We start from the raw sequence: 16,103 nt of genomic DNA, 5'->3' as shown, positions 1-16,103 counted from the left end.
GTTTTATAAAAGCATATGTTAATACCGTAAATGTGTATATGTTAATACTAAATAGTGTGAGCGGCGTTTTGATTGAGCAAAGTTGAACATTGTTTCAAAAGATATTTTATTTATAAAATAATCCCTTAATTCATAACATAATTATGTCGATCATCTTCATAAACATTGCTATCAGTTGACAATATTGATCTATTAAAGTTTATTTTTGTATTCATATTGATATTTTTGTTGTGAAAAGATAATGTTTAATGGCCGCTGCGACTGAGTTGATAAAATGTGTTCCAAAACATTATAAATTTGCTTGTCTAGCGTTTGGTTTTTTGAACCAACAAATATGAGACATTTACGAGGGAACGACCAAAGACTAGTTTACTTTTCAGTACTCCGGATTTCCCATAGATCCGATTCCATAATCACTGGTAGTGTTTTAGATACACAAAAATAAAATTATTTTATTTGAATACAAAATTTGAAATCAATTTTACACAGCTATACTTGAATAAATGTATCACGATTTCCAAAAACGCAAGATTTCACATAACTTAAACAAAACTTTTACATTAACTAGATATTTACGATGCATTTAAATATTAAGTTCAATTATCGCGACCCAATATCAATTTGATATTGTCAATACACAAATGGAAAACGATTTGGCATTGATTATCAAAATAGATACTGTCTTGGAATAAAGCAAATATCCTTAACCGTCTAGAGAAAAATCAAACATTTTATTCGTTGGAAACTTAATTATACCCTAAGTGTGCGTAAGAAATGAATACGTATTGAAGAGTTTAACTAATATAGCCTTATACATAAAACATAAAACTATATATAAAAATATTATAACACATGTTTAAATCGAATAAAACAGCTTAACTTGACCTGTCGGAAACGAAATGTTAAAAAACAACAAGGTTTCACCAATGACATCATCATGTTTTATTAAATGAGAGTATAACAAATTTCAATTAATCAAAATATATCGATTACAAACTGTTATTACAAAACTCATTTCAGACAGTCAGCAGCTTGAGTAACAGTTTAATGCCGAAAGAAGTACAACTTGGACTTTTATCGACAACGTATAGCAAGCTCTTCTTGTCCAAATACAATCGAAGACGAACTTGAAACCAAACTTAGTGTCTATAGTACAAACAGCTTGATGTAAGAAAGACGTCCTAATCTGTTTATTATCTCCAAAATGTCCAAGTATAGAAGTTTTATCTCCGTGGCAATGATCGCAATCAAACTGATTTTGCGATTGACTCGTCTCTTAAATCAGTCGGGAAAAATCCGATCCAAGTTAAAGTGAAATTTACCGAAGGTTTTCCAAAAATGAATTCCCTTTAATGTTTTAATATGCCATTTGTAGCCACTGTGCGTTTGTCAAGGACAGTTAATGAGTTTAGAAACCTTGTAATAAGGTCACCGTCATATTGGCTCCGCTATCTATTTCAAGGATAGGGAGATACAGTATCCAAGTATCCATTAGATTAAACAACATCAAAATAATGTTTTAATAACCGTAAGCTTACGAGATGATCCTCCAATAATGCATATTTATGAAAATAATTGATTTGATACATGTTTATTTTTAGACGAAAAGCATTTTGAATACATATTGATCCCTAAACAATCCGTCCTTCCCTTCTTCAAGATGTCTTTCTGGGCAATGAATTTCTTTATATCAAAGTAATCGCTTAATCACTAACAAATCACTGTAATAGTAAAGGGCTTTTTCCTCCCTTTGAGTATGGCTGAACCTGAGCAAGGATTTGTCTATATCAATTTTCGTTTTGCGACGAATTCAGAGCCATGTTTTAATGATTGTTACCATTACCAGTTAGAGTATGCCATTTCTGTATAGGTGTTCGTGGCTGTGACATCATCTCCTGCCAATGTAACAGTTCCTCCCCACGTGAGAACATAAAAGAACCAATCACAACCTTTCCGTACACGTTGTCATGACTCCGCGGCGATTTTGATGACGTCATAACACATATTTCGAAACTGCACGAGTCCAGCACCTTACCAACTAAAGAAAACGTGAATGATTCATTGAATGTTGGATCGGTGGAGGCGCGATATGTTGCAGTCTTTTTCACTTTGTATAGCCTTCGCCCGTGCATCATGTTGATTCGTACGTATGTCCCTGAAACAAAAGACACAAATTTTACATTTTATACGCCATACAACATAATAAATCACAAAATTTGAATTCTTACAAATTCTGTTAAAAGCAATGCATGAGCAAACATAATATCAATAGAATTTACACTTAAGTCAGAGTTATCTTTCTTTGGGACCAAATAATCAACTCCAAACTTATTTACCTGAGGTGCTACAGAATGAATAATTAATGCTTCCAAGACAACAGCAAAGTTTTAATGTTTTAACTATTAATTCATATTGAAATATCAAAAACTCCTTAATAAGAAAGTATTATGGTAGAAGCTATCTGATCTGTTTTGGAAAAACTCGCAAAGAATATTATCAGAGAAAAGTGTGACTTAATTATATAACTTACATTTTAAAATTAAATCGCCACGAAAAGAAATCCAGACATAACTAGAACAGCAAGGCTACTTCTAACTAATGAAATCACGTTTACCCTTTATTTCAGAACATATATGTTCCTCCATTATGTTTCCATGGTAACCCTTATTGTAGCATCTGAATATGTTACACCAAAACTGACAATTGCCCCTCCCGCTTCCTACGTCCTTGTTTTATGCGTTGATTTTATATTAAGATTTTGTCAAATATGAATTAAACTATTGTGAAAAAAATACAAAACACAAAATAATCCACATCTTTTCCTCTAATAAATCAAGATTGTATAGATGATTCAGTGAATAGTCGGCCAAAGAAAACAAAGTCTAAATGCGTTTATTTTTCTTCCAAAAGGCCATACATATCAAAACGATAATCAAGTTCTGCTAACGTTGTCCGGTTTTGACCATTGAAAGTATTTTTGCGCAGTTCTAAAAATAAATTCGCCTAACTGTTTGAAAGCAAGGTTACGTATCAACAAGGACATAGCCAGTCGGGAGGGCGTTTTAGGATTCCTATATTAAAAAATATGAATTAAATTTTTCTCATGCAGAGCGATTTTGACTACAAATTTCATTTTTCTGTTTCATAAAAAATAATAAAAAAATATTAACACTATTTTTACCGACTTAAACATTCCTTTGCCCGACTATTAACTTTAATACGCGAATCATAAGAAAACTTTTATCTTAATTAGTTGTTACAGCTGTACTCAACTTCGAATTCGCTATGCAAGGTGTTCAGTACCCTCTCTGCCAAATATCATAGATATAACGATTTTTGTAGGTATTAAACCGATGTTTTAATTTCAATAAATTTATATCAGACTGGCCGGGTGTTAATCTCGTTGACATATTTCTGTTTCTTGTGCACAGACGTCAAAAGACGTGTGCCGATAATAAATGACGCTCTCAAGCGACAGCGATTTCAAATCATGCATATTCATTATTACCATTAATTTATCAAAATATATACTATGAACGGATCTGACATCTCGAAATGACTTATGAAAAGATAACCAAAGGGCTATGAAAGATGCTTTTTTACCTGTTAATTCTTGTAAGTATACCTCGTGTCGTCTTTGAAAGTTTGAAGGGAGTAAATATTCAGAACACTAAATCATATAAAACGTTAACAACAAATATACATGAGATCACAATTTTATTGTTATATGACTGGTGTATTTGCTGTTTTTATTCGCCCATACGTTTCTAAGAAGTATTCATCAAATGCAATATCAACGGCGAAAAGTACTCAAGGAAACTTGACTTAGTCCAGATACTATATTGCGAGTCCAGTAACCTGTGTCAAAATTTGATCGAGGGAATATCCCCTTAGATGTGACGTCATAATCTCTAAAGCCTAAATGGGCTTTCCTTTTTCAATGACGTCAAGATAATTCAGTAATGATGTCACTAGTTTCAACTTCATCGGGATATGAAAAATATTTTGTTTATAATTAATTTTTGAGACTACAATATAAAATAAAATACGTTTAAACGTATATTTTCATTGATTTTCCAATGAATTAGTTTTGTTTCAAATCAATACCCAACGTCGTTGTATCTATTGTGACGTCACAATAACGTCAAGGTTTCACGCCGGGACACAAGTTAAAACTTAGAAACGCCCTCCCCATTGAATTTTTTAACACATATCATACTGTAGATATCATATAATGGCTTGTTGTTTGAAATTATACCATAATCAGTTTTATTAAAGCGGAACAGATAAGAGAGAAGAAAGTGGTAGATGAATGAAGAAGGAGGGATAGTGGACATCACATCAGTAGTTTACAACTTATTTACAATCATTTGTTACATGTTTTTATATAAATAATTTAAAATAATTGCGCCATTTGACACTTCAAATCTAACAACTGCCAAAACTTTCAACTTTTCTAGAGATATGGAAAGAATCGACCAATCAGAAATATGGATGTAGTATGAAAACAAAGAAAAAATAGAAATTGTCACTGGAAAATTTGACGGGTTTTTCACCAACAAGGATTTTCATTCAATTGTATACAAATTTCTGTGTAGAAGAATAATAAAAATCAAAACAAAAACAACAGGTCTTTTCATCCATATGTGAAAAGTCAGTTACGCTCCATGTTTGCCAGATACCCATCATTCACCTAAAAATCATTACTCAGTTACGCACATTTAAATTTCGGTTACCCACTAAATATCAATTTTGTGGTGGCTTGTTTCGCTTATTCAGTCATTTACGTACGCGTTACGCTTCAAATTTTATTTTTATACTAAAGTGATTTGTTGGACACGAATAAAAACCTTTGAAATATGGCAAATTACGTAATCTGAAACATGCGAAATCTGACCTAAATCACAGTCACCATTTTTGTAGAGCGTAACTACAGTTACCCTCATCCGGCTGGGTACAGTGACCCTGCTACATTGGCGCCCATGTAGGGACTCGGAAATGATACAAGACGATACATGCGAAGGAATCAGTGTGACCCTGGAAACTCGAGTACGAGCTTTTTCCTGGAGGGCAAGTAGGTAACTCTGGTCAATACTAGTACTCGCCGCATTATATTGCTCGATTAGCGAGAACTTATTTTTTGCTTGATCGGATGAGCGTCAAACTAGAAATCCAGAGGTCCCGAGTTCGATCCCTGATAGAGGCAGGTATTAAAGATATTGCAAATTCTGCACACTGTTACATTTCTATAATATATACATCTAATTGAAACAATTTCACGGTGATTAAAACCTCACGAGTTATAAGCGCTCGCAGAATACACGAATTAATTAGCAAGTAAAACTAACTTAGTTGATATTACTAGTTGCCATTTTGCGATCTATATATTTGACTTACCTGAGTCTCGGTCAAAAGACATCTGACGTAATTTCCGTGCATTCAGTATAAGCACCTTTATTTTATCAAGGTTAGGTAGATAGTTTAGGCTAAAACATAACTCCCCGGGGGCATCCGATATCTATAGAAGAAACACGAGTTAATTCAAAAAAGCTTGAGGTGACCTGAGTACAAATGTACTTGCAAATGATATCGATTTCAAGTGATGCGAGTATGTCACCTTTTTTTACCAAGATCGATATAAAGTTGTTGCCCGAACATGACTTATTTCCGCAATTCACATGCAATATATGTATGACCAATATTTTTTTTTAATTTTCAAAAGTACTGGTTCAAACTTCTGTACGTTACAACGCGATCCTGTATGATTTTAACACCTAGTCTAAATTCACATGTTAAAATAATTGTGTTGGTCTCGACAAAACCTTCCATTCAAGCACAATGCACACGCGAATAGCTTGACCAAGTTTTGAAATGGTTCGATTTATCCAGCTTTCATTGTAATTTGATATGTACATACAGTGTACATATACGTGTATATTTGCACATGTGTTATGTAAGCCAAATGGAAAATCAATGTAATATATTTAATACATGTCGATTTCAAGTCGTGTATATTTCAGTCGCATATTTCACTCAGTATTTAGTGTATCATATGGGCGAGGATATATTCCCTTTGTCAGCTAGTAAACTAGTCCCAATGTCATCGCTATGTTTCTATTATCTAATCATTCACCTTCCAAATTTGATCATGTACATTTTGGTAGATCATACATTCGCGAATGGATGAAGTTGTAGTCTACAATTTCATTTTCGCATTTGTAAACTGCTATAAGTAATTCTGAAATGATTTCCGCAGATATGTTCCATCTAAACATACATGGGGCACAAAAGAATTTGATGTGTGCATATCTCTTGATTGCAAGGCAAAATACATGTTTGTTTGTCGATTTGAATGATTTTCACTGCTTAATTTATCACACTTCATTGTTTTCATTCGATTGCTTAAGAAAAAATAAAATGACTTTTCGCGCAGATTTGACATATTTAACTTTAGATACTGAAATTATGAGCATTTTGTCTGACTGTACCTGATGGCTTTGTTCAAGATCCTTCCATACCGTATCCCCTTTGGTGAGGTCTAAGTCCTTTAATGCCAGTAGCACGTGACCTAGGGAGTGCCGCACGCGACGTTTGTCGACGTCATACACGGAGAAACGTAAGATGCTCTCCCCAATGTCCTCGGGACTTACCTACCAAATGTAATATTTTTTTAAGTTCTCTTTACAACAAAGGTTATTCAGTGTTGTTTACTAATGAAATCAAAGTGGCTCTGTTGACGACAGAGCTTACGTCACAATATATTGAGAATTTAAGACTGCTATTGTTTTCAAATGAAGTGAATACTTTTTGATGTAAATGATCTGGAATTTTTATTATCTTATTGATTATATCTCGAATATTAAGATATTATGCATGCATTCGATATTTATGAATTTAAACGAGGTTTTGAATAGTAAATAATTTATATAATATAATATCTATATATGCATTTATGTATTAATCAATATCTAATTAAAATATTACACATTATCTCCGAACTATTACGCTACTAAATATTCTGTATTTGCATATTACAGAATTATCTGCTTTTGCGGGTAGGTATTAATTGTGACGTCATGTGTTTGCGAGCGTAACGTCATGCTTTTCGGAGAAAACGACGTGAATTGCGCTCACAAAATAATGACGTAACAAACAATACCTACCCGCAAGGGAGCTAACTCTGTAATATGCAAAGTCGGGATAAAATAAATATTGTCCACTATGATTGATAAAAATCTCAAAAAACTCTGCTTATCAATATAAACATCGCAGAAGTTCAAATACATTAAGATATTACAAACCTCAAATACAAAGTTTTCGTTATACACGGGAGTAAGTGTTTTCTTTCGAACTTTTGATATCCTGCAATTTCTCTCATCTGGTAGGAGGAAAATCTTAACAAACGGGTCCCGGGCGCCATTTTCTCTGCCACGCCCTGTCACAAAAAAATAATGTTCACTTTAGAACCATATGTGTTGGTCATTTCCCCTTTTTACGAAAATAGCATGTAAATCAAACATCATTAAGTTCAAAGGTCAGACTGACTGTTATCTTATATAACATTTTTACATGTGTAATGTATGGCAAATGTAATGTTATCCTGTAAACCATCTTTCACGGCTACTAATTTTCGCAATTTTGCATTTAAAAAATTCGCAAAGATTAACATTTGCAGTTTAAAGCATTGTATGAAAATTCCTATCTTGAATATTAAAGATGTAGAAATTCATTCATGGAGATCAACTTTCAAGAATTAACTTGGGTCGCGAAATTCGCGAAAGTAAATCGTTCCCGAATGAAAATTTGTTAAAGGTATACATTTTTTAATGTTAATTTCAGCGACATTTATAAAGTATGTGATATGCATTTCGCATGTACATTATGTGCCTGGTAATGTAACAACGCGCATCAATGAGGCTATTTACACAAACGACTCACCTACTAGCTCTTTGACCTTGACCAGTGTCACGTGAAGTTGTTCTACAACTGCGTCATAGATGACGCTAAACCAGAGGCGGCCATGTTCACTCGGAGGTAGATGAAAATCGTCCTCTTCGTATCCAACATATGATCTGTATATAAAAACCTCTTTGTCTTGATCTTGCGTGCACAGAATGTAAAATATCATTTTTAAAGACCATTATCACTCGATAGACGTTGACATGAGTGTGGGAAAAAACGATAATCTAGATCATGACCTTTTTCGTAAGATATCATAAAATTTAAAAAAAAAACAACATTCAAAATCATTGAATAGATAATCTTAAATAAGAAAAGATAACATTTCTCATTGTACACAAAAGAGTACAACAAAAAGGCGATATCACAATACTGGCATCATGTTCAAAGATTAAGCAAGGCGGATAACCGACATAAATTCATCTTTGGACAGCGTCCCGGAAGGAAAAACGCTATCTGTTTCATCAAATACAACAACAGTTATAACGGCTGAAAAGTCGATAGGTTAATAAAAAAAAATTTCTGAATGTAAAAGACCTTTTTTGTCATAAATATGTAACTTTATTTTAAAAGTTAAAATCTTTGTGTTCCCATTACCTGTACAGGTCGGGCTGTATATCCCCTATCAGACCATATTGTTGCTGTATTGGGGCCAAACTTTGGCTTCTTTGTGGTGTACCGCATGGCTGGACCCTTTCTGGTGGGAGAGAGAAATCCGGAATTCCATCCGTTGTCATGGACCGCACCATCATTCCTTTAAACACAGCAGTGTCGGGGCATGACTTCCGCTTTACCATATTTGGAGAGGCGCTCCTGTAATGAATTATATATAGTATATATGTTAATGTAAATAAAACTTTTCATAAAAACTAGAAATTGTTTTTCTGACATCAATACCACAGTTGGAATCTTTTGCAATATAAATACTCGCAGAATAAAAGGAGACATTCCCTGACTGGTAAATTATTGACTTATGCCCAGATGACGATACTGAATGACGTTATTTCCGAAAAAAAGTGAAATTATTGAAGTACTGAATGGCGTTATTTCCGATTTTTTTTGAAATTACTCAAGTTTGTAATATGTAGCATTTTAAACTGCATAAGTAAAACTACACCTAGAGATACACACCAATCAAATTGTATGGACAACTATGTCTAAATTGTCTACAATTTATATCTGGAGCTTTCTGGGTTTGGGATTCATCGAGCATTATTTGAAGTCGGGACAGCTTCACCTTGTATTGATAGCATTAGTGGATATTTACGCTAATTACAAAAACATTTTTAGTGATAAAAATTTCCCCCAAGCGTAATATTTTTTTTTGCATATCAGGGGAAACATTTATCACGAAAATGACAACATCGCGAAATATGTAAACATGCAAAACGCGAAAATTAACGCTCGTGGATTGATACACGTTTACAGTTACTCGATATATCATAGGTAAACAAACCACGCGTCCTGGTTATGTGGATATGTATTCGGGGTTAGACTTTTAGACTAAAGATGTTCCCACATATCACGACTACCCCTCCACCTCTGAAGTCGAGTTCGAATTTAACGTAGGGCATGCGCAGTTGCCAGGTACTGATCATACATCGGTGGTTTTTCCCCGGATATTCCGGCTTTTCTCCACTCTTGAACGTTCATAAACTTTTCTTTGATATTCCGTAAGCAAGCATAACAAAAGAAATGGGCGTTATTGTTACCTGGAAATCGGTGCCGACTTAGTGATTTGGATTTTGTCGCTGTTTTCCCAATCATAGTTCAATGATCTATGTCTCTGTTTTAATCTCCGACAGACGACAAGGCTGATGACAGCGACGATGACGACGAGGATGACACCTCCCGCTACACTGCCGATGATCACACCCAGAGTTTCATCTGACATAGCGAATAGAAAAAAATGGCGTCTAAATCAGATTCTTCAAACACACGTGGCCGTCTATAACGTTAATACATCGGTCTAAACAAGCACTATATGCGTCCGACACATGAATGATCCAATTTCAAAATTGAAAGTGTTATTTTCTTTAAAGTTTCCGTGATCATCGCCCAAAGGGACTGTGTATACTTAATGTGGTTTATAAACAAGATTGGCCATACATCTTACAAATATTTACTGCGTATATATTGTTTTGTTACATTAAAAAACATCTGTTTCAGTGAATGTTGACGAGATGGTCGATATGTGAAAATGACATACGCTAATGCTTACACGTTATCGGTATGATATCGTAGTCGAGGCCCAGAACATTATATAGCCTACATTAAGTTGAGTGTCCCATCAAATGCATTTATGTATACCTGGCAACCTTTATCAGTCCCTGTCAAATGTATTGATTACAACGCCTCGTCTTTCTTATTATATAGAAGACATTAATCTTATGAACAGTGTCCCCACCTTTGCCAGAGAAGCATAAATAAGCCTTTCATTAATCTAAATGACAGCTCAATATGTACTACGGAAAAACACACACCATGGCCTAGAACTGTGTTTTTATTTCATTTGAAATGAAAAATTGAAAAAAAAATGAAAAAAAAATCAAATCATCTTGCGGTGTAAAAATTGAAATGATGTTGCTTGGGCCAGTTTGTTACATGCGTATTACGAACAAGTTATTTGTTTTCTAGTTTTAATCAATTTCGTCTTATCAAATTCCATTTGAAATAAATTCCATGTAAATTTCAATCAAATGTGAAACAAAATGCCAAGGCAATTGATCCAACGCAAGGAGCCCGTTGGGGAGAGTCAATATGCATATGTAACTGAACAAGATTTACATCTTTCACGGCGACTTTAATTTACTTTAAATCAACGATCCTTCAGTATGCATGTCTTATCAAATAAAGTTGTATAATGGGCAAGTGAAGTGAACACCAGGTTTTTCCTATAAAATAAATTTTAAGGTTTCACAAAATCAACACAAATGTCAAGACGTGAATGTGTATATAGAGCACGTCCGTTGGGATGTAGTTTATATACCGCGTCTACCAGAATCTGGAATATATTACATATAATTTAGGTGTACCTTTAAAATATATAATATTCAGTTTCAATTTTCTAAAGGAAAACTCATAGATGCATGCTTCATATATAATTCTGATGTGTGACAAATTATTTATCGATGATTATGTAGTTTATATTATACTATATCTACCAGAATTTAGAATATATTACATATATTATAGGTATACATTTAAGATATGTAACATTCAGTTTAGATCTTCAAAAGGAAAACTCACAGATGTAAGCTGCATATCAATTTCTGATGTTGGACAAATTGTCGATAATAAAGATCAGGTTGAACAAAATATGTTTAAAATGTCTGAGGTGTAATTGATATCTTTCATGAAATAGTTGTATGCAATCTATGTATTGACTTATCCACTGATTTGCATAATCTTTATTTCGTTTTTTTTTTTTTTTTTTTTTTTTTGTAAATAGGCAAATATCCGTCCATACTTATTACACATATGTGGAGTGGACTGCACACACACATCCCGTCATAATCTCAAACTCTTAACAACAAGTATAATGTACTTTATCATATATTGCATGTACTTTACATTTCATTAGTTATATTACAGGGAATTTAATTTACATTTACCACTAGTATGTATATTCCGTCCTGACATATTACAGATTTAGCTCCCTTGCGGGTAGAAATCGATTGTTACGTCATTATTTTGTGAGTGCAATTCACGTCGTTTTCTCCTAAAAGTATGACGTTACGCTCGCAAACACATGACGCCACAATCAATACCTACCCACAAGGGCAGATAACTCTGCAATATGCAAATACGGCATACATGTATACCGTCGTAGTTGGTAAAAAAATGTTGTTATCATTAATGCGGAAATTCCTCTCTTTACCAACCATTGGTTTTTTTTATCAAAATATCTTTTGACGTAGTGAAACAATTGTCTCAAGAGTAAATATCTACCAACAGACATTTAAAATACTTAAATCCCTGAAATTTCGTAATAGACTACTCTTGTCTTTGATTTCAAAGAGTCTAATTGTGTCTTCAGAGGTGAATGAATTAATACTTTTCAACAATAAGAATAAATCACATAAATATACTGTGTATTCTTTACAATCTAACTGAATTTGCGACAGTGTTATTTTTCGTGCGAAAGTAATCAAACGTGACGTCAGTGTAAATAACTTCAAGGTGTAATTTATTATGATTAAATATATCCTTTGATATAAATCCTAAAAATCCTATAAAATTTATGTATTTCAGTAGACCTACCGTTAATCATCTCCAGTTGACACCATACCCATTTACAAAATATTACGGCAAAGTTGTCCAAAACAAACAAGATGAAACACCTGTGATTGATGGTACATTGTACATGTATCTATGGGTCATCCCCGTTCTGCTTCAGTACACAAGTCTACGTCACATTTAACGGGTGAGTATACGTAGATATATATAGATCTAATCTCCATGCTCCATTGGATGTCGTGATCCTTACTATTGTTTAAATCGTCAAAATTTAAACCTTTTCAGGATCACTACATTAAATATAATTTACGATTATATATTAAGAATATTTTTCCATTTTGTCATGGATTGCTTTACTTTTTTTGAGCGAAATTGAAACTAAGTACTTATTTCTATGTATAGCAATAGAATGGAGCCTGGGGTGGCAATCTATAGATTTCTTTAAATACGGTTCACTGATCCATATCCATCATATACGTAAATTTATATACAAATGACGATTTAGGTTCATGTTGAGGTAATAAAACGACGAATATGGTAGGTCGGGTACACAAACTTAAAATGTTATATCACACTCAAGGGCAAATACTATCATCAGTCATCCAGATCGTTTGACCATCGATACAAACCTCAAGGGCACAAAATCACTCATCCTATTGTCAACGTACAAAATATACATGTGTACTTAATTTTAGCATTGTGGTCATTCATCGCGACAATAAAATTTCTAACGAACTCAATATGTAGCGACGTGACAAACCCTATGACAGACTGTCCACATGTCATCTGTTTGACCTCAAAATAACCCGTTTCATTTATTTGTTTTATTTCAAATAACGTGTTAAGTAAATCATCCCGGTAAATATGTGTCAGACGCCGAATTCAGCAATCATAAATGAGGTTTATTTATGTAGGTCACTCTATAGGAATATCTCGGAGGAATAAAACCGACCTTCATTTACAGCCTGGCTATTATTATCAATATATGTATTGTACTTCAAGTATTCTAATATGAATAACTTTCCTATTTCATTCCAAGATCTGGGGTTGTGTAAATCGTGATCACTCAAACCACTTTCATATTGCTTTTCCCGATACAAAGTATTTTTAACCGTGATAAAAAAAAGATGTTTTTTATGATTTATGTTGTACGTAAGACTTATAAGGCTAGATGTTACGTCATTTTAATGTTAATGCTTGATCGTTTATGTATATACATTGTATCATAATGCGACACTTAAATAAAATATTAGGGATGGGTGGTTCGATATTGCCCCGCGTAGACTCCACGACCATGAAGTGGCGGGTTAATACCAGATTGGCAGACATCTAACCATTTGGTCAGATTAGTCCTCAATGTAAGACAAAAAATGCCAGAAAACAGAAAAAATAATAATTCCGTGTGTCCATGGGAAGTGTTATGATGTTGAGAAGCAAATTACCTTTAAATCGACCAGAGTCCCATGGTCACATGTTGGAATGCAAAATTAAGATGAATTTGTTAGAAATTATCATAAAGATATACAAAGGTATTATGTGCATATTTAAATTGCGTCATATACGATACGGCATCAGAAAATGTTTAGATTGTGACATATGGTACGGTATGCAAAATGCATAATGGAGCTTTTCTAGAAACTAGATTGATTTATGTATATTGTTCATTCATGTATTAAAATCTACCATTCTACCACAAGCCCTCCTAACAGTCCCCATTCTAAGGCAGAGGTGGTAAAATAGTGAAGGTGTCTTACATTTCATACTCTTGGTCTAGAGTTCAAGACATGAATGGTTTAATGTCGAATATTTTTTCCGCAAAATCCAATTGTCTTCGATTTATCGTTAATATGAATTTAGATAAATATTTGAGAGTAGTTCACATCCTGGTTGATAAACTCAATGCGATTCTTTATATACTATCAATGAATTGCAGTGAAGACTTTTACCAAATTTCAGTGAATAAATAATTTCGTAAGTACGGATTTATTTGTACAAAAAATTATTTGTTTACTTAAATTTTGTGGGAAAAAATCTTTCATCTAATCCATCGAAAGAGTCGCACTGAAATATTTACATAAAGTTCAATTTAAACAAAATCTCTGATTGTTTAAAGACACAAAACTCTCGTAAAAACCTCATAAACAATTAGTTGCTAATTGCATTCGTTAAAATGTTTGACGTTTACTCCTGAAATGTTCTATATAAGTTATATGACTTGTTAGGGCCGATACAATCATCACGACCAATATGTCCCGCTGGAGAAGATAACGGAAGATACTATAGAAGAAATTCAACAGCTTGATGACTTGATGATAATAGCAAGGTTAGCTTAATTTCCCCTTGCATCGTAGGGTTAAGATTCATATTTTGTTAAACGAAAATATTTGTACAACGTCTTTCTTGTTTATAAAACAGAATAAGAGCGTTCGGGTCTATATTATGATTTCTGTTTTATTCATTGATGAATATACACTGTATATATAATCATGGTTGTGTTTCAGATAGATATTTGCTTTTTTGTATAGTATTGTGAGATCAAATTGATACAAGTAATGAATTTATCATATGAAAGAAACTTTCGTAAGCTCCTTACTTAAGGTCGAAATCAATAAACAGTTTGCTTACATAATGTTTACATTGCCATATTAAAAAAACCTTCAGAATATTCATCTATTATACATAACAATCAAATCGACTTTACATATTATTTCCTATTTCTTTATTTATATATATTTCCTGTGTTTTTGCACAAGAGTCACATAATGTTGAAATGAAACCTAAATGAAATGTCCTAGTCAACTTTCACTAATGGAAATGTAGTCAATTCAAATTTGTAAAAAGAAAACAATATAAAAATAACCAAACCTTCTGTACAAATAAAGCCTCATGTGCCGTCCTAAATAGTATAGGTTTGTAAATATGTATATAACTTACTTGTTATTCCGGTCATCCTGCCATTTCATATTTTGTGCTTGAGTTTTGTAAGATCCGAGGAAATTGTAAGTGATCCTCGGTGGCTTGTCTGAACGCTAACCCGGGGTAATTAGCCTGACAGTAACCCAGAGTTTAGCCTGTTGGGTGAAAACAACCCAGATGGGTGAACACACAGTGGTTATGAAACCCCTCTACATTCTTAACACTTTCTGTCTTCTCAAATCGTGTCCACATTTATTGCTCCCATCTGTCCTTTTGCGAGGATTAGATTTTATCGATCTGGTGTGGGCGATACCACCATACCTGGTCGCGCGCTGTACTGTGTCTATCTGTGTAATCGTCCATACCAGCGCCAGGTGTCGCCACTCTTAAACAGAAGTAAGTGGCGATAATGGTACATAGCGCGTAAAACACTGATTATGTGGCTCCCGGTCAGACATAAGGACTGTTGTAAGATCCGGCAAGCTATGACAGGACGAAAATGATGACAAAGAATTGATTTTCCCCTTTATGTATCTTTCCCACTCTAAAATCATCAGATGAAGTCACGTTTTTCTAAGTCGTTATAAGGTCAAAGACGTTCGCTTTTGATAAACACAGTAATTTCATCGCTATAGGTCGGTCTGTAACAGGAGAGGAGAAATTGTAGCGTTCAGACAGGGATTCGAACCCGGGATCACCGAACACTTGTCGAACGCTCTACCGACTGAGCTTTTTGGTCACCGATGATCGACCCAGATCCAAGATTATGACGAGCGAGTTATTCAGATCCTCTATATAAATATTATTGTTGGCAATGTATTCTGTGCTTTATTTTTATCTCAGTCCCATGTAGTAACTTGGAACCACTATAAAACATTTAATCTTCATTGCACGAGAATTCATTATGATTTTATGTTTTTCATTGTCAGATCCCAGTTACTTTGCGACTGAGATGGAAATGAATTCGTTAACAGTGATGGAAGTTAATT

The 16,103-nt window shown here is 33.8% G+C and overlaps 1 protein-coding gene across 1 annotated transcript; it reads right to left on the bottom strand.

The window, feature by feature from the left end:
* Positions 1 to 8: 8 nt before the first annotated feature.
* LOC138324076 (synaptotagmin-15-like) lies at positions 9 to 15,424 on the bottom strand. Its single transcript, XM_069269094.1, has 8 exons — positions 15,133 to 15,424; positions 9,672 to 9,846; positions 8,557 to 8,772; positions 7,939 to 8,072; positions 7,302 to 7,435; positions 6,489 to 6,650; positions 5,398 to 5,518; positions 9 to 2,155 (listed from the first exon to the last, which is right to left on the bottom strand). The coding sequence occupies exons 1-8, from the start codon at positions 15,146 to 15,148 to the stop codon at positions 1,824 to 1,826; spliced, it is 1,290 nt and encodes a 429-aa protein (XP_069125195.1). The 5' UTR covers positions 15,149 to 15,424; the 3' UTR covers positions 9 to 1,823.
* Positions 15,425 to 16,103: the final 679 nt, after the last annotated feature.

This window comes from Argopecten irradians, chromosome 5, assembly GCF_041381155.1.
Source record: "Argopecten irradians isolate NY chromosome 5, Ai_NY, whole genome shotgun sequence".
Taxonomy (NCBI): domain Eukaryota; kingdom Metazoa; phylum Mollusca; class Bivalvia; order Pectinida; family Pectinidae; genus Argopecten; species Argopecten irradians.
Note: the sequence above shows the minus strand (reverse complement) of the source record. Positions and strands in the feature narration are given on the sequence as shown.